General features: G+C 59.0%; 1 protein-coding gene across 1 annotated transcript; it reads right to left on the minus strand.

Moving 5' to 3' along the window:
* Positions 1–2,326: 2,326 nt before the first annotated feature.
* On the minus strand, positions 2,327–6,848 carry LOC140845625 (ral-GDS-related protein-like). Its single transcript, XM_073220251.1, has 9 exons — positions 6,692–6,848; positions 5,719–5,934; positions 5,278–5,381; positions 4,723–4,792; positions 3,927–3,992; positions 3,513–3,584; positions 3,169–3,290; positions 2,950–3,060; positions 2,327–2,585 (listed from the first exon to the last, which is right to left on the minus strand). The coding sequence occupies exons 1-8, from the start codon at positions 6,839–6,841 to the stop codon at positions 2,973–2,975; spliced, it is 888 nt and encodes a 295-aa protein (XP_073076352.1). The 5' UTR covers positions 6,842–6,848; the 3' UTR covers positions 2,327–2,585; positions 2,950–2,972.
* Between the last annotated feature and the right edge of the window lie 11,193 nt (positions 6,849–18,041).

Here is an 18,041-nt window from a genome sequence, read left to right on the forward strand (position 1 = left end):
AAAATGGGTATCTTAACATAGCGGACAATGACTCAGCTACCTTGGGAGCAGGACAGGCAGTCTTGATTGATATGCTCGCAAACCAAGAAGCTGCTGTTCTGGGAAAGAATCAGAGCAGTAAATTTCTTGTGTTAACTCTGCAAAATAATCTGGAAGACTGATAAGAAATTAACTGTCTCTTCAAAAATAAGCATTTGGGGGCCATTTAGCCGGTCTGCATCCCTACCCTTTGTCTCTCAACCACCTGTAAATCCCCTAGACGACGCAGAAACCCAGGGCTGTCTTGAGCCCTCCGGGCAGGTGCAAGCCAGGAGCTCTGCCTGCCTGCTTCATCTCTAAATAAAAGCCTCGCACTTGCTCTCCTACCTTTAGTGTTTCCTAAGTTCGTTATTCGACTCCGTGAACAAGAAATCCAGCATTAGCTTCTCTGAGGAGCCCGAAGACGGGGAGTCCCCAGAGCCCCGTGCCTGGGCACAGAGTCGCGCACCTGGTGCCAGAGGGCCGTGCCGTCTCCACAGCACACATCGGGTGGGGCAGGTGCATTGCAGCCCACAGTCAGGGTGGCCACACAGCCATGTGAGCCTGGTGTTCCAGCAGCAGCAGTCCAGGGCGTGGCATGCTCTGGGCACCTGCACACACCGGGGCAGGACAGACTGCTGGCTGCAGTGACCACCCAGCAGTCCCAGGCCTACTGCTTTGTTTCTGGGCCCAGAAGTTCATCTCTCTAGGGTTGAAGCTGGTGGGCCGTGCAGGAAGACAGGTCTGACCTGGGCCACCGCCCTGCCAGAGGCCCATCTGCCCTCCTTCTGCCCAAACCTCCCTCCCTATGTGGCTGGGGAGCCTGAGGTCATCCCTGGGACCACCGTGCAGGCAGATGGCTCTGAGGGTGCTGTGGGCAGGGCCAGGAGGAGGAGGGTGGCCTGGGTGTCCCAATTTTACCTCCTGTCTCCTGGTCACCTGAGGCTGTCAGTAGGGCCCACTTCCGCTTCCCCAGTCCCCAGTCTGGGTCTCCACCTGCAGCATAAGACCTGGAGACTGTCTCCAGTCTGGAGCCCCCCAAGGGGGTGTTTGTGCTGATCCTGCAGCTCCCCTGCAGGCCAGGCCTCCCATCCTGGGAGGGAGAACACATCCTGAGAGCCCTGGGGGAGCGTTATGGGGGGAATCAGAGCCCAGTGCCTCCGCTCAGCCTCCCCAGCCTTTTGTCACAGACGTCAGGCCGCTCAGCCAGGAGCCAGGAGCGGGATACCAGGGGCCTCACACCAGCCTGGCCTGGGGATGGATGGCTGAGGGGCACCATGGAGGAGGACTGGGGACCTGGGAGCTTTGGTGGGTGCTCTGAGGTGTGAAGCATGGAGAAATTGGGCTCAGAGAAAGGCCCCCAATGGAAGGAGTGCACATCTTGGAGGTGCTTTGAGACCAAGTTCAACATTTTTTGGAAAGGAATTTCTTGGAATGTGTGGGGCAGCTGTGTGTCATTAAATGGGACAGTGCTAGACTGGCGCCCTGCAGCCCTGGGACCTGACCTACTTGGGTTACGACATCTGCAGTGGTGTTCAAGACGTGAAGAGACACCCCGGGGCATCTATTGAGTAGATTTTGGTGTCTGATCATAACCTATAGGGGTCAGGAAGGAAGGTCCAGTTTCTGTTTGAACAGCCCTCCCCAGTCCTGCCAAGGTGTGCCGCCCTGGGGCTTGGAGCGCCCCGCTCTTCCTGAGCACCTTACAGGGGGAGGACAGAGGACGGAGGAAAACCTGCGTAGGTCAGGGACCCCTTCGTCATAGAGTTTGAGGGCTGGGGGTGGGGTGGGCTGGGGCACACGATGTCTGCAGGAGGGGCAGAGCTTTGAGAAGAAAGAGCCGTGTGGTGGCAATCCGTTCAGCATTTATTACATTCGGCACAGGGATGACCCCAACCCCCAGTCCCCATAAACCTCAGACACAACACCCAGAGCACACTGCGCCTGGGGAGGCTATTTCTCAGGGATGAGGGGAGCGAGTTGCACAGGGGCTCCGCTGGGAGCATGTCCCGGGACCCTGCGACGGCCGGTCACCCCTGCAGCCTCGGATGCCTCCGCTGGGCACCCAGGGGGCGGTGGTCCCATGCAGCACTGCATCATCTCTGTGTCCATCCTGGGAAAGGCTGGCCATGGTGAGGACGGGCCCCAGCTCTTCCTGGACCGTTGTGGCTATGACTCGGTGACTGATGGCACCCAGGCAGCAGTTGGTGTCACGGCGGGAGGCCACCTACTCGAAGGGGAAATCCCTCCACACGGTGGGGTGGCTCGCCTTTGTCCAGCGGGCCACGAGCAGAGGGTAGGACACAGCACGAAGGCGGCCAGGTTGGCAGTGGCTACGTACAGGCCCTTGAGGATGCAGCGGCATCCTGGGGAGATGCCGAAGTCGGCCGATGGAGGAGGTGCCAGAGCACCTGCCCCAGCAGAGGCTCAGGATGAGCAGTGGGAGGAGGAGGAGCAGCAGGCAGGCTGGGGTCCTGGGGCGCCAGGTGCCGCCTGCCCGAAGGGGAAGAAGGTCTCCTCCACATGCAGCCAGGACACCAGCAGGGCCGAGGGCCCGATGACAGCAGCTACAGGGCCACGCGGGTGAGCAGAAGAGGCAGGTTATCCCGGGTTCCCCCCATTATCCTGCTTCCACCCCGTCCCCACTGCCCTCTGGGCTCTGCGCCCTGTGCGGAGGGTCCTGTCAATCACCAGCACCCAGGGAGTCCCTGTCACAGGAAGGCTCCTGAGCGTCACCTACTTACAGAGGAGAAGGCTGGGTCCCAGAGGGGGAGGGGACCACCCTTCAGTCTGACAGGACCGGTCGGCCGTGGAGCTGGGACCCCAGACCCATCAGTCTTTAGGACGCCCCCACACCCAACATGGCCCAAAGCATCCCTGAGGCTGAGGAGCAGCCCACCCCCTGCCGATCGCCCCAGCCCAGAAGCTCACCTGGCCCTGGCCGGCCTGTAAGTTTACATCTTGTGGGACCTGAAGAACTGCAACAGTCCCTTTCTGCCGGCCCCCTGGCCTTGGGGCTCCAGCTGGCAGGACAGGCTGTAGCTGCAGGACAGAGGGACACCTGTGAGCCTCTGGAGCCACATGTCAGGGGGCCCTTCTCCCAGAGCCTGCCGGCAGCTGCAGCCCACGCCTGACTCCGGCCGGCCTCACCTCTGCTCCTCGTCCAGGGGCTCCATGGCCTGGGCAAAGGACATGAAGTGCTCGTCCCTCTCCAGGTCATACACCCCGGCCATGTGCTTGTGCACCATGATCTCGTCCTGGAGGGTAGCGACCTGGGGCAGAGGAAGGACAGGATGCAGACTGGGGGGGTGAGGAGTGGGGCACGGGATGGTGCTGGATCTTTGCTCACACGGGAACCCACTCTCAGGAAAGGTGGGGGACAGAGGGGTGGCCCGGTGCTGAGAGGTCCGGGCTCCTCACTGGGGGCTCTCTCCTCTCTGAAGCTCACCATCCTGCCTCCCTCCCCCCCCTCGGTTCCCTCTGGGCTCACTCACGTCCTCATTATGCTCCAGGAGTTTCTCTTTAGGCAGGTCAGCCAGAAACAATCCAAGGTAGGGGACCATGCCCTGTGCCACCGGGGTGAGGAGGTGATGAGTCCCCACCTGCCCCAGGGGCACCCACAGAGCCTCCCCTGAACCCCACACCGCAGCCCCCAGCTCCCTTGGACCACCCTGTGCTGACTCCCCACCTCCTTTCGCCCAGCTCTCCCCTCCTGGTCCCTCCCAGGGCTGGCTTTTGGCCATTCCCAGGCCCTGTGGGCCCTGCACCTGTCCTCCAACTTCCCCCTGTACCCAGCTGCTCTCACCCTCCTTCTGGTCACCCCAGTGTCGGCAGCTCAGGACTGGTGGCACCAGGAGCAGGTGCAGGGTCGCCCCCACCGCCCGTGACCCGCGGCACGCCTCTCTCACCTTCCTCTTCCTCTCCTCGGGTCCCATGCGGTCCCGCTGCCTTGCCCTCAATATGGACTCCAGCTCCTGCAAGGCCCAGGACACTCAGGTGCTCCTGCTCCCCTCCCACGTGCCTCCCACAGCCAGACCGTGGTGGATGGATGCCCTGCCCGAGCCCCCTGGCACCTATGCTGTCCCCACCTCCGCAGGCTCTCAGCATAGAGCGACCCCAGCTCCAACACACACAAACTCATGGGGGTCTTTGGGCCACGGCCGCCACCCTGAGAGGGTCAGGGGAGGTCCCTCTGCCTCCCAGGGTGCCCTGAGCACTCACTGTCACCCGGCTATCATCACGGCTCCCCTCACATGACCAGGTGGGGGGTGGGGCACACAGCTGAAGCGCGTCTTGGGCTCCCTGGACCCTGCTCACCAGGGAGGCCCACGCCCCAGGGTGACGGCAACCCTCCATGTGCACAAGAGGAGCACGAGGTCACAGAGGGGCAGTGACAAGCTCAGGGATCCCAGGGGAGAAGCCGACCTTGCTCAGTCACAGGCCCCACCCCTGCTGCCGACCCCAGGCCAGCTCCAGCCCTGACGGGGGCCTGTCCTCTGGGTCCTCACTGGATGCCAGGCCCCCAGTCAAGTGGAGCCAGGGAGGGAGACAGACAAGACCCTTGGGGCCTGGGAGACCCTACTTTCACCATCAGCTTCCCCCTCTCACCCCGCACACCTGGAGTCCTCCCCCAAGTTGTGCCACAGCAAGGCAGAGGACTTGCCCCGAGGACCCCTCCCTTCCAGACCTCCAGCCCCCATTTACCTTGAGGAGACGCTTCCTGGTAACCCACTTGACCTTCCTTGTCAGGTTTTTATACATCCTGGTGCTCCTCCTAAGGGGAGGGGAGAGGAGTAGGGAGATACATGGCCAGCAGGTGGAGAGCCTCGGGGCCGACCCGTTTTCCTGGAGATCCTAGAAGGTCCACTAGCCTGCAGGAGGCTTTCCACCACGGCCTTGAGCCCTGGGGAATCTGTGGCCTGTGGAGGGGCTCCATGTTTCCACCCAGGGCCTCCATTCTCAGTTCTCCCGGGGGTGAATCTGCTTTGGGCGAGGTCGCTGTCCTTGGGGCAGAGATCTCCTGCTGCAGAGCACAAGCTCCAGATCTCCAATGGGCTTCACCCCACACCTGACATTGGAGGAAACTGATTCCTGCAGAGGTACCCATGGCCTAACCCACAGGGGTCCCCAAGAGCCCGCCATCCCTGCCCCTAGGCTCTGCCACCTCCCAGGAAGTCCCAGCCCACTGAGCGACACTGCAAGATGTGGGGGTGTCCCTGTCCACTCAGGTGCCCCGGTCCCAGGGACAGGACTACCCACCAGGAAACATATCCCCAGGTCCTTTCCAGGCGACCTAAGGCACGACTCTGCAGGGCCAAGAGAATGGCACGAAGGGCCGCGAAATTCCTGAGCACGTGACACTCCTGGGAGGGAAGACAGAGCTGAGAGCGTGGCCTGCTTCTCTGCTTCTGTCCCCCCATGAACTCCTGACCTTAAGGAGACAGACACTCAGGGAGCCCAGCCCACCTGGTACCTGCTGTGCAGCCCTCCTGAGTGGAGGACTGTAGCTCAACCCAAGGAAGGGGCCAGGGATGGCTGTCCCACCCCCGGGGCCTGCAAGTCCATGTCCGCATGCCCCTGGCAGGAGGGGCCCAGGGACGGTGCAGGGCAGACCGTAGGAACCCATCCTGAGAGCTGGCCAAGGAGGGGAGCAGGTACCAGGATGCCAAGATGGACCCAGGGGGCCGTCCCATGACTCACCTTGGCCACCCGGATCCAGAACTCCACCACTTGGGCCCTGTCCTGGGCTGTCATGCTTGGGGTCCTGAGGCAGGTAGTGGTGACCAGCTCTACCAAGGTGTCAAATTCCCTCAGGACCCTATGCATGGTGGGGGCCAGGCGCTCAATGTCTCCCGTCTGTGACTGCTTCCGTAGGTAGGCCTTGCATTCAAAATAGTTTATCCTGCTGTACAGCGTCTGTGGATCAGAAGGGAGGGAGGGTCATCCAGCTGTGCCCCTGGTGCCCCTGTTCCCAGGCAGGGTCACCTGTCAGACCTGGAGCCCAGGCAGCTGGGGACGTGCTGTGAGCCTCGTGGCCGTGCAGGCCTCGGACACCGTCCAAGGAGGCGCCGAGGACTGGATGCACAGGACCCCATAGTGGTGGGGAGCGGAGGGGCTCTGCTCGCAGGCACCCTCACTCACCTCCTCCCTGCCACACAAGGCAGCTCACGCTTGCCCATCCTAGGGCATCTGCCTCCCATTCTGCCACCCCGTGGATCCCGCTGCCCACTCAGGTGCAGTTTCACCCTAAACAACTCCACCCAGGGCCTTTGTTGGTGTCTGTCTCGCATGCAGTCAGATCCATGGCAGTGGGCTCTGAAGTGCAGAGGCCATGGAAGCCTGCCAGGCCAATGGCCCGAGGACCTAAGGCCCTGGCAGCACCTCCCTGAGCACCCCTCCCCTGCCTTGCCCCTCCCAGCCCACCAGGCCCTGCCCCCTTTCCCTCTGCTCCAAATCATTGGTCTGCAAGGACCCCTAAGTGCCAGCCCTACTGTCCCCCTGTAGACAGTGAGGGCTTGGGGGTGAGGAGAGTCTCTCGCGGCACATGGTGAGTCCAGGGGGAAGTTGGAACGTGGGCCGAGATCACAGGAGTCCACGTCAGGGGCGGCAGGTCAGGGGCAGCCCGTGACACAGGGCAGGCCCACCCCCAAACCCGAGACCCCGCTCCGCTCACCGCAAAGGCCAGGGTCAGCTGCTCGGCCACCAGGCAGAAGGGAAACACCAGGATGTTCCGCTCCTCCTTTCTCGTCACATCCCGGGTGCTCGCAGCACAGGGGTGGGCAGGCTCCAGGCCCGGGTCTGGCTCTACTAGGCCCGGTGCCATTGCTGCAGGTGCCATGGGCCCCAAGCCCGACGGCTCATGGGGCTCCAGCTCCGGGACAAGCTCCATGGCTGAGGCCACTGCTGGGACATCCTCCAGCTCTGCTGAGGCTGAGGCAGGTGACACCTCCCGTCGCTCCAGCACAGGGGTCTCAGGGAGCTCCTGGACGGGCTCTAGGCACGAAGCCGGCCCTCCCCGTGTCTCTGGAGCCACCTGCATCTGCCGTGGGTCTGGAGCAGGACACAGAGAAAGGGTCACCCCGGGGCTGATTCCCCGCACCTTACAATGACAGAAGAGCCCTCACTGCCTTGAAGGGAACCCCAGTCCGGGAAGCCCACCCTAGACGGTCCCCTGGCCACAGCCCCTCACCTTCCAGCTCTGCCACCGTGGGCCCCAGGTGCTCCTCCTGGACCAAGTGGTGGAGGACTTGGCCCTCCAGGGTGGATGAAGGCTGGCTGGCATTGATGGTGCAGGGCACATGCTCGGGCTCCCAGGCAGGGCGCCTATCCCGTCCCATCCTGGGGCTGGGGGAACGCCGGGGGGTTGTCAGAGTGAGAAGCTTGGTCTTTCCAGCCACACTGCCCTCCGGGTCCACCCTTGTGTGGGCCTGGCCGCTGTGCACTCCCCTGCCTGTCCAGGCACCTGCCCCTCCCCCTCCTGACCCTGCGTGTCTGTCCTGGGACCCCATCCACTCCCATCCTCCCAAATAGGAAGTCCCCAGTCGTTAGCCTGCCAGTGGGAATCTGAAGATGAGTGACCTGCTGGGCTCTGCTGTGTGCTCATGGGGCTCCAGCTCGGGGGCTGGCTCTGAGGCTGAGGCCACTGCTGGGACATCCTCCAGCTCTGCAGGGGCTGAGGTAGGTGACACCTGCCATCGCTCCAGCACAGGGGTCTCAGGGAGCTCCGGGACGGGCTCTAGGCACGAAGCCGGCCCTCCCCGTGTCTCTGGAGCCAGCTGCCTCTGCCGTGGGTCTGGAGCAGGACATAGAGAAAGGGTCACCCCAGGGCTGATTCCCCGTGCCTTACAATGACAGAAGAGCCCTCACTGCCTTGAAGGGAACTCCAGTCCGGGAAGCCCACCCTAGACGGTCCCCTGGCCACAGCCGCTCACCTTCCAGCTCTGCCACCGTGGGTCCCAGGTGCTCCTCCTGGACCAAGTGGTGGAGGACTTGGCCCTCCAGGGTGGATGAAGGCTGGCTGGCATTGATGGTGCAGGGCACATGTTCGGGCTCCCAGGCCGGGCGCCTATCCCGTCCCATCCTGGGCCTGGGGGAAGGCCGGGGCGTGGCAGAGTGAGAAGCCTGGTCTTTCCAGCCACACTGCCCTCCGGGTCCACCCCTTTGTGGGCCTGGCCGCTGTGCACTCCCCTGCCTGTCCAGGCACCTGCCCCTCCCCCTCCTGACCCTGCGTGTCTGTCCTGGGACCCCATCCTCTCCCATCCTCCCGAATAGGAAGTCCCCAGTCATTAGCCTGCCAATGGGAATCTGAAGATGAGTGACCTGCTGGGCTCTACTGTGTGCTCATGGGGCTCCAGCTCAGAGGCTGGCTCTGAGGCTGAGGCCACTGCTGGGACATCCTCCAGCTCTGCAGGGGCTGAGGCAGGTGACACTTCCCGTCGCTCCAGCACAGGGGTCTCAGGGAGCTCCTGGACTGGGGCCAGCTGCCTCTGCCGTGGGTCTGGAGCAGGACACAGAGAAAGGGTCACCCCGGGCCTGATTCCCCTTGACTTACAATGAGAGAAGAGCCCTCACTGCCTTGAAGGGAACCCCAGTCTGGGAAGCCCACCCTAGACGGTCCCCTGGCCGCAGCCCCTCACCTTCCAGCTCTGCCACCGTGGGTCCCAGGTGCTCCTCCTGGACCAAGTGGTGGAGGACTTGGCCCTCCAGGGTGGATGAAGGCTGGCTGTCATGGTGGACCCTGGGCGCACTCTCGGGCTCCCAGGCAACGCGCCTAGCCCGTCCCATCCTGGGGCTGCGGGAAGGCCGGTGGGTGGCAGAGTGAGAAGCCTGGTCTTTCCAGCCACACTGCCCTCCGGGTCCACCCTTGTGTGGGCCTGGCCCCTGTGCACTCCCCTGCCTGTCCAGGCACCTGCCCCTCCCCCTTCCTGACCCTGCGTGTCTGTCCTGGGACCCCATCCTCTCCCATCCTCGCGAATAGGAAGTCCCTAGTCATCAGTCCGCCCATGGGAATCTGAAGATGGGTGACCGCTGGGCTCTGCTGGGCTCCTCCTGCCCCAAGCCCCAAACTCCTCCTCCCCCCATTCTGTGAGACGGGCAGCGCCCCCACTGGACCCAGTGAATGCTCACATTTGCAGTTCCTCTGGCCACTTGTAAGGCCCCTTGTAACTCAAGGAGGCCCTGAGGACATTACCAGTGACTCTCCCCGGCCGTGACCTGCGCATGACGCCTGAAGTGACTACCCGACTCGGCCCAGGACGGGGTTCCAGTATTGTGTCTGCTTCCTTCACTCAATTATGCAAAGTGTCCCCAAAGGGTGTGCACAAATACCTATTGTTGCTGAAGGAAGTCCTTCCCGAACCTTCCCAGGTACCCCTCTGCTGCCCCCAGAGGTCCCTCATGTGGCCACAGTGAGGACAAGGACCGGGCCCAGCCACAGGGAATCGCGAGCCTCCGTTCCAAAGGCTGCTTTCCATGTGCTTTTCCAAATGAGCCAGGCTCCAGGCCACTGATGGGTGAGGCCTAAGGCTTTTCATTGGGTACAGAGAAGTAAGCCCCGAAGTGGCCCAGCTTGGCCGGCAGTCCTTTACAGTGCCGGGCGCCAGGGGAGCCCCTCTAAGGCTCCTCCCGTGTTACCCATGGGCACCCTAACAGGCTGATCGCCAGCCACCCTGCCCATCAGAGGAGCACGCTGCGGCTCAGACACATGTGGGGACACGCAAGACACACCGCGGGCTGTGGGCAGAGGCCCGACTGTGCCGAGGATGGGGTGGGTGCTCACCGGGGGAGCCGCTGGTCCGTGGTCGGCTGGTCAGCGTCCTCGGGAGTGCTCCGGCTGGTGTTTGGAGCTCGTTCCTCCCATGCTGTGTGCCTTGTCTGCCTCCTCCTCACGCCCGTCTGGGGAACCCTGCTCATGTTGAGCTCACTCCGATAGAGAGTTAGCTCACCATCTCGCTGAGAGGGGCAGCAGGGATATAGTCAGTGGGAAATCCAGGAACCACCAGGACGAGGGAGGTTTGTGGCTCACCTGCGGTCCCCCAGCCCCCTGGGGTGCGAGCAAGGAGAGGCACGGGGTGCCCCCGGGAACAAGGTTCCAGGCCCTCTGGAGTGGTCCTGTTGGCCACTCTCGAGGGAGGGCCCTGGGAGGGCCTTGGCCGGTTGCCAGGTGTGGAACGGGGTCCTGGGGTGTACACAGCCTGCCCCAGGTCCGGGGAGATGGAGTAGGTGAATCCATCCACCAGCTCCTCCACGCTCCCCAGGGTGGAGCTCTGCAAAGCCGGCACCTGGTAGCTGGGGAGGAGGCACCCGGGGATGCCTGGACCTCCCCGCAGGGGGCAATGTGGGCCCCAAACTTGACGGAGATCAGGCGCACAGGGCCATCTGCGTAGACATCCAGTCCCTCAGGGAAGAAGAGGACACCCCTGGGCTCAGGACTAACATGTGGGTGGAAGTACCTGGTCCCAACACTCACCTCCATGTCCTGAATGATGAGACCAGAGCTGTGACACTGACTGCCCCACCAGGGGGCCACCACCTCACAACAAGCTCCCACCCTAGAACATCCCCCCTCCTCCCCAGCCTGCAGTCCCACCCATGCCCCACGCCCAACACAGACACATTAGGGTCGGGGGGAAGGTCAGCCGGGGATGGGTCACACAGTGTCCTTGCCCTGGAGGGGCCCGCTCTGGGCTGCCCTGTGTTACCTCGGGGCTCCTCGGGAGACAGGGACAGAGGCGTTGGAAGTGTTCTCTCAGCCAACGCCCACAGCGAGCAGGAAGACTCTCCCTCTCGGCTTCCGTGACTCCCACGCCTTCAGAAGGCTCCACACAACAAGACCGCATGTTGCTCTGTCGAGCGCCTCCGGTCAAGTGAGCAGGACTGGGGTCTGCGACCAGGAGCTGGGTTCCGTCCGGGTCACAATTCAGGTTCTAATGGGCGTGTCTTCAGTGACATCACTTCTTCAAGGGTCCATTTCCTGGGCCGCTCCCTGAATTCAGACTGGCCCACATGCCCGTCTGGGCTGCTGACTGCCCACCCTCCTGGCCCTTGCCATGCTTGAGTACACAGATCTCCACCAGATCCCTCCCCTTGCTCTTTGGCAATGACACCAGGGTCCCAGCTCTGAGGAGACAAGAGCTGAGCTCAGGCCTCTTTTTGTCAGCAGTTCCCTGTCCTGCTGAAGCCATAGCACCTCCCAGGAGCTGCCCAGTGTCCCAACCTGCACAGGGAGGGTCATGCCAGACATTCCTCCCTAGGGACATCCCCAGGGATACATGGATGACCCCTCCAGCTCCTGGGGGCTGGTGTCACGTGAGTCTGATGCACAGACTCAGAGATGGCAGAATGCCAACCAGTCTTGGCACAGAGCGTGGAACAGCACACAAGTCAGGCCTGGGTTCAGGCCTTGTGATCTTGGGCAGGTCAGTCCCCCGGTAGGCCGTTTGCAGGTGTGCACCTGGAAGGGGCAGCAATGAGAGGGGATCCAGGTGTTGCCATCTACTGGCATCCACCTTCCAAAGGTCCATCCAGGCTGCTCTCAAACCAGGTGCTTTTCAGACCAATCTGTAAATGGGTCAGAGTAGCACACTGGAAATGAGGTCTATGCTGCCTCTGAAATCCGAGGTGGTCTACCAGGCTGCTGTGCCCTTTGTGTGTGGGGGGTGGAGGAGGGTCCAGGTACAGCACCTCATTCATCACCTTAGGAGAGCTAGGCATGCCCACACGATAGACTTCTAGAAAATTCTCAAAGACGAAAAGCCCCTGAATTTTTGTTGGATTGATTTCCCACCTTCTGACACATGACTGCTCTATCAATGTGCTTAGACAGGTTGTACTCCCTGATCACTGTGTCCAATCGGCGTAGTGCACTCAATGGGATGGGCCAGTGTGACGGCTTCTGGAAGGAAAAGGAGATGAAGGTTCCTTCTGACTAAGTGACAGCCTAAGTCTGGAGGTCTGATATGCCTCTGAGGTAGTTTTCTCTCCTTGCCAGCTGAAAGCTGACTGCCCTGCTGGTCTTTACTCACAGGAAGAGGACAAAGAGCATTTTCCTGACCAATACTTACACACTGGGTGCTTGGGGACCGAGAGATGAAGCCCCATGTGCAGCAGTAACTGCAATCTGAGACACTCCGATCACGGTGACGATCATGCACTGTCATCTCCAAGATTCGTCCGTTTTCTGAGTAGGCCAAGTGAGTGACTTCAATAAGGGTCTGTGGAAATCACCACGCCGACATCTTCCAAGTCCTTGGTGGTCACTCCAGTCTGTAACCTCTCCTGGAAGGCAGTACTGCTTTCAATATATATACTTTGGATGGAGTTCTAGAGGCTTGTGCTTGACCCGCCACACAGCAGGCACTCCTGGCCGGCACAGTCCCCTGTGGCTAGCAAGGAGGAAGCCGGGAGCTCTGCGTCCCTGACAGCTCGGCCCTGTGGGCTCAGACACTGAAGGAGCGGCCCTGAGGGCACTTGGTCAGGGTGCGGGGGTGCTGCTCCTGATGCCAAGACCCGCTCCTCGTCCCTGAGGTCAAATCACAAAACACAGTGAGAAGGTTTTGAGGAAAGGGAAGAATAGTTTATTGACTTGCTAGCAAACGAGGGAGTGGCAGGCTCCTGCCTTAGAGAACCACCGTCCTCCTGACACGCGAGCGGTCAGGGCTTTTCAAGGGGAAATGGTAGGAGAGGTACTGGGGTGCAGACACATGAAGTAGCAGCTTGCAAGGGTCCAAAGCAGACATTCCTGCGCCAATTCACTAGGGTTTTGTTTCTCTTTTCTGCTCCTCCTCAGTCCCCTGGGACAGAATGCTTTTTGAGTCCCGTTTTTAGTGAACTTTACTGGCCTTAATTCTCTCTCATCCCGCTCATATCTATTTTTCTGCCTAACACTCCCAAGACTGACCAGCCTCTCTGTAAACATCCCATACACGAGCTAACAGGCCCTTCAGGTCTACAGTGTGTGACACCCAGGCAGGAATCCTGGCTATAATTTCCAGTTTCTCCACAGGATCCTGCTCCTTTCAACAAAAAGATGGAGGTCCTGGGTCAGCCCCTCGTAAACATAGCTACTTGACCGGTGGTGGCAGAAGAATTTCTTCCATCCCTGAGGTTCCCTTAGCTGGAGTAAGAAACAGATTGACATGAGACAGATTAACAGGAGAAAAAGTAACAAAATTTAATTAAGTACATACAGGGAAGCCATACACATCTGTTCCACAGACAGGGTGTGGGTAAAATTGCAATATTTGCAGACTCTCTTGGCCTGGCTTTAGTGCAGGTCCGTATCAACAGGGGTTTCCAAGGGCTGGAGAGAAGTAGTCCGTCTCCATCAGTGGGTGAATACGTGGGCGGGCGAGGGCTTCCCTGGACCAGAGAGCTTGGTGGATGTATTGGCTCTCTTCTACTGCAGCAGGAGAGAGAGAGAGAGAGAGGGAGACGCAGGGCGACTGCTTGTAGGCAATAAACGGCTTTTGAACACTATTTCTCCCTTTGCCTGATTTCGCTTGCAAAGGTGTTTTGCCCTGGGATCTCCCCTCCCTGGAGTTACGCAGGGAGAATGAGGTCTGTGTGTCATCCTGAACCAAGGAGAAGGGGTGAGGGTCTGCAACTTCAAGGGGAAAGGGAAGTAATTCACAGGAATATAAAACAGGAAAGGTCTGATAAAATACTTGATGGGACACAGAAACAATGAGGGGGCAGAACGGGGAATTTTAACACGCTGAAATCATACCGGGGTTCTTGTTCCCAGAGTCAAAGAATGAACTTCGCAAACACTGATCAAGGTAGGAAAGAAAGCCAGGGAGGCTTTTATTTAGAGAGAAAGTGGGAGAAAAGAGCTCCTGGGGCATGCGGGGGGGAAGTGGGGACGACAAGACAGTCCGCGGCCGCCTACCCCTCCTGCCCGCTCACCGCGGCTGCCCACCCTCGCCCAGCCCCTTCCCCACCCCACCGTGACCACCTGCAGCTGCCGGGCTTCGTCCCCAAGCCCCACAGGCGTCCGGGACCTGGGGGTGGCGGTGGGCACACCCGCCTTCAGCCTGGCATCCCCGCCCAGAGGCAGGGCCAACCCGCGAGCAGGCCGGCGGGTCCCCCACCCCGCAGGCAGGCCGTGGGCTCCCCCCGCAGCGCCGGAGCCCCTAAGCCCTGCGCTCCGATCGCCTCCACTCGCCCCTGCCCCGCCGGCCAGCGCCGGCCTTAGCCCCCCCCCCCCCCCCCCCCCCCCGTCCTCGGGCCCGGGCTGCGCTCCCGGAGGCAAGGCTTTTCCCCTCCTGGCCACGGTAGGTAGGTAGTGCAGGCCCGGCCCCACAGTAGGGGACCACCGTCCCTGGGCGCGCCCGTCGTCCGAGGGTGGTGTCCGTGGCCTCGAGCCCCGCCGCCCCCATCCCCCCTGGCACGGACCGGGCCGAATGCCTCAGGCCACGTGCGGCCCTGGGCACCCTGCTGCCGCGCGTCCCGCGCTGCTCTCCCGCAACAGCAGGTGCGCTCTGCATGTGCCGGGGCGCCCGCGCCGAAGACACGCAGAGGCAGAGGAACCGGGCCGCGCTCACACCCATCTCCATACATAATGATGAAAGTATAAACTCACCAAGAAGATATATTAAAGCACCTACTAAAAGCACCCCAAAATGCTAACAGAAAGAAAAGAAAAACTAATATAACTAAAGGGAAAGCACAGACAAGTCCATCAATCTACTTGGATATGTCAACACTTTTTTTCTCAGTAACTGACAGGACAAGTAGATAAAAAACTCAGCAAAGATGCAGAAAAACTGAGTGGTATCCACCAACTAGATCTAGTTAACACTAATAGAACATTCCACTCCACAACAACAGAATTTTCAGGAGCATATAACATATTGATCACATAGGTCACAAAACTGAACTAAATTTCAAAGAATTGAAATCATACAAAATATGTTTGTTCTCTGACCGTAGTGCATTAAATTACAAATCAGTAATACAAAGATATGTAGAAAATCCCCAATCCCTTGAAAATTAAATAACTTAATAACAGGTGAGTTATTTACAATAGCCAAGAAATGGAAGCAACCTAAGTGTCCCTCAGTAGATGAATGGGTAAAGAAGATGTGGTGCATATACACAATGGAATATTATTCAGCCATAGGAAGAAAACGAGTCCTACCATTTGCAACACCATGGACAGAACTAGACGGTATTATGCTCAGTGAAATAAGCCAGGCGGAGAAGGACAAGCACCGAATGATTTCACTCGTGTGGAGCATAATAAGAACAAAGCAAAAACTGAAGGAACAGAACAGCCGCAGACGCACAGAACCCAAGAATGGACTGACAGTTACCAAAGGGAAAGGGACTCGGGAGGGTGGGTGGGGAGGGAGGGAGGGACAAGGGGAATGAGGGGCATCAGGGTCAGCACACATAAGGCAGGGGGGGCGTGGGGAGGGCGGTACAACACGGAGACGACAAGTAGTGACTCTACAGCGTCTCACTACGCGGATCGTCAGTGACTGTAATGGGGTGTGGGGGGGGGACTGGATAATGGGGGGAACCTAGTAACCACATTGTTGCTAATGCGATTGTGTATTAAGTACACCTAAATAAATTAATTGATTAATTTTTTAAAAAACTAACGCGTCGGTCATCTCATGAAAAATCAGAAAGTATATCGAAGAAAGTGACAGCCCGCGCCTGACGGCCCTCGCGGCCAATGAGCGCGCAGGTCGCCCGCAGGCCCGCCTCCGACTGACGGCACTCGTGGCCAGTAAGCAAGGCGGCGCCGCGGAGCAGGCAGCCATTGGGCGAGCGCGCGGAACCAGTGAGCCCGGCGGCTGCCGAGTAGCTGCAGGCGCCGCCGCCCCCACATTCAAGAGTCGGTGGCCTCGCGAGCGCCGTAGGCAGAGGCAGCTCCCGCGGCTCCGTCCACGCTCCGGGCCGCCGTCCCGTCCGCGCAGCGGGCCCCGCGGACACCGCGTGAGGGTGGACACGCGCTGTGCTCGGCTGCGCCTTCCTCCCGGCGGACCTGCGGCCGAGCGTCCCTGGCGCGCCCCGCTTCAGGGGTGAAGGCGACAGCGACGGCTCTGCGGGCCGGAAGGTAGGTGGCCGCGGGGCGCGGCGGGGCCCGGACGGGGCGCGGGGACCTGTGCCTCCGCCTGCGGGCGCGGGGGAGCCGGTGAGGGTGCGGCCGTGCGAGGGCTCGGCGGGCGGCGCGGGTGGTGGGTCCTCGCTGGGCCCGGCCGGGGGTCGCGCCGCCGCCCTGCCGCCGCCGCCCGGGACGGGGGTCCGGGGGCCGCGCAGGCGGGAGGCCGGAGGGTGTCCTGCCGCGTGTGGAGGTCCTCGGCGGCGGCCTCGAAGGCGAGGGTCGGGCGAGCTGAGGCGCCCGGCGGGACCCGCGGCGGGGCGGCGGGGGTCGGGCGGCCGGGCGCCGCGCCTTCGGAATTAGAAGTGTTTCCCGAGGTGCCTGTCGTCCTTGCCGTCGGGGATTCCCGGGTCAGTGTCCCTGCCGGTCCCTGGTCTGTTCAGGTTTTGTTTCTTCCTGGCTCAGCCGTGGGAGGTTGCGTTTTTCTCTAAAGTTGACCATTTCTTCTAGGTTATCCAGTTTCTTTCCATATAATTTTTCAGAGTATTCTCTCATAATTCTTCATATTTCTGTGGTGTCTGTCAGTTCTGATTTTTCCTTTCTCATTTCTGATTCTGTTCATGTGCTTTGACTCTCTTTTTTTCTTGACAAGTCTGGCTAGGGGTTTACTATATTTTGTTTATTTTCTCGAAGAACCAGCTCCTGCTTTCATTGATTCTAAATAGTTTTATTCTTCTCTATTTTATTTCTGCTCAACTCTTTCTTATGTCCCTCCTTCTACTGACTTTGGGCCTCAAGTTTTCTTCTTTGTCTAGTTTGGTTAATTGTGAGTTTTGAGTGTTCATATGGGATTGTCCTTCTTTCCTGAGGTAGGCCTGTGGTGCAGTATACTTCCCTCTCAGCGGTGTCTTTGCTGCATCCCACAGATTTTGCGTTGTTGAATTATTGTTGTCATTTCTCGCCATCTATTGCTTGATCTCTGTTTTTATTTGATCATTGAGCCAGTGGTTATTTAGGAGCATGTTGTTAAGCCTCTACGTGATTGAACGTTTTTTCGTCGTCTGTGTGTGATTTAATTCTAGTTTCATACCCTTGTGGTCTGAGAAGCTGGTTCGTACAATTTCAGTCCTTTTGAATTTACTGAGGCTCTTTTTGTGGCCTAGTATATGATCTGTTCTTGAAACTGTGCCATGTGCCCTTGAGAAGAATGTGTATCCTGCTGCTTTTGAGTGGAGAGTTCTGTAGATGTCTGTCGGGTCCATCTGTTCCAATGTGTTGTTCAGTGCCTCTGTCTCCTTACTTATTTTCTGTCGGGTTGATCTGTTCTTTGGAGTGAGTGGAGTGTTGAAGTCTCCTAAAATGAATGCATGATTCTGTTTTCCCTTTTAATTCTGTTTGTATTTGTTTCACATATGTAGGTGCTCCTGTGTTGGGTGCATAGATATTTATAATGCTTATATCCTCTTGTTGGATTGACCCCTCTATCATTATGTGGTGTCTGTCTTTGTCTCTTGTGACTTTCTTTGTTTTAAAGTCTATTTTGTCTAATACAAGTACTGCTACACCTGCTTTTTCCTCCCTATTAGTTGCATGAAATATCTTTTTCCATCCCTTGACTTTTAGTCTTTGTACGTCCTTGGGTTTGAAGTGAGTCGTCTCTTGTAGGCAGCATATAGATGGGTCTTGTGTTTTTATCCATTCAGTGACTCTGTGTCTTTTGATTGGTGCATTCAGACCATTTACATTTAGGGTGATTATCAATAGGTATGTCTTTATTGCCACTGCAGGCTTTAGGTTCATGGTACCCAAAGGTTCAAGGGTACCTTCCTCACTATCTAAGAATCTATCTTAACTCAGTTAAGTATGCTATTACAAACAATCTAAAGGAGGCTGTTTTTTAAATTTTCCCTCCTCATTCTTTATATATTAGGTGTCATATTCTGTACTCTTTGTCTATCCCCTTTTGTTACTT

Source organism: Manis javanica, chromosome 13 (assembly GCF_040802235.1).
Source record: "Manis javanica isolate MJ-LG chromosome 13, MJ_LKY, whole genome shotgun sequence".
In the NCBI taxonomy this organism is placed as follows: domain Eukaryota; kingdom Metazoa; phylum Chordata; class Mammalia; order Pholidota; family Manidae; genus Manis; species Manis javanica.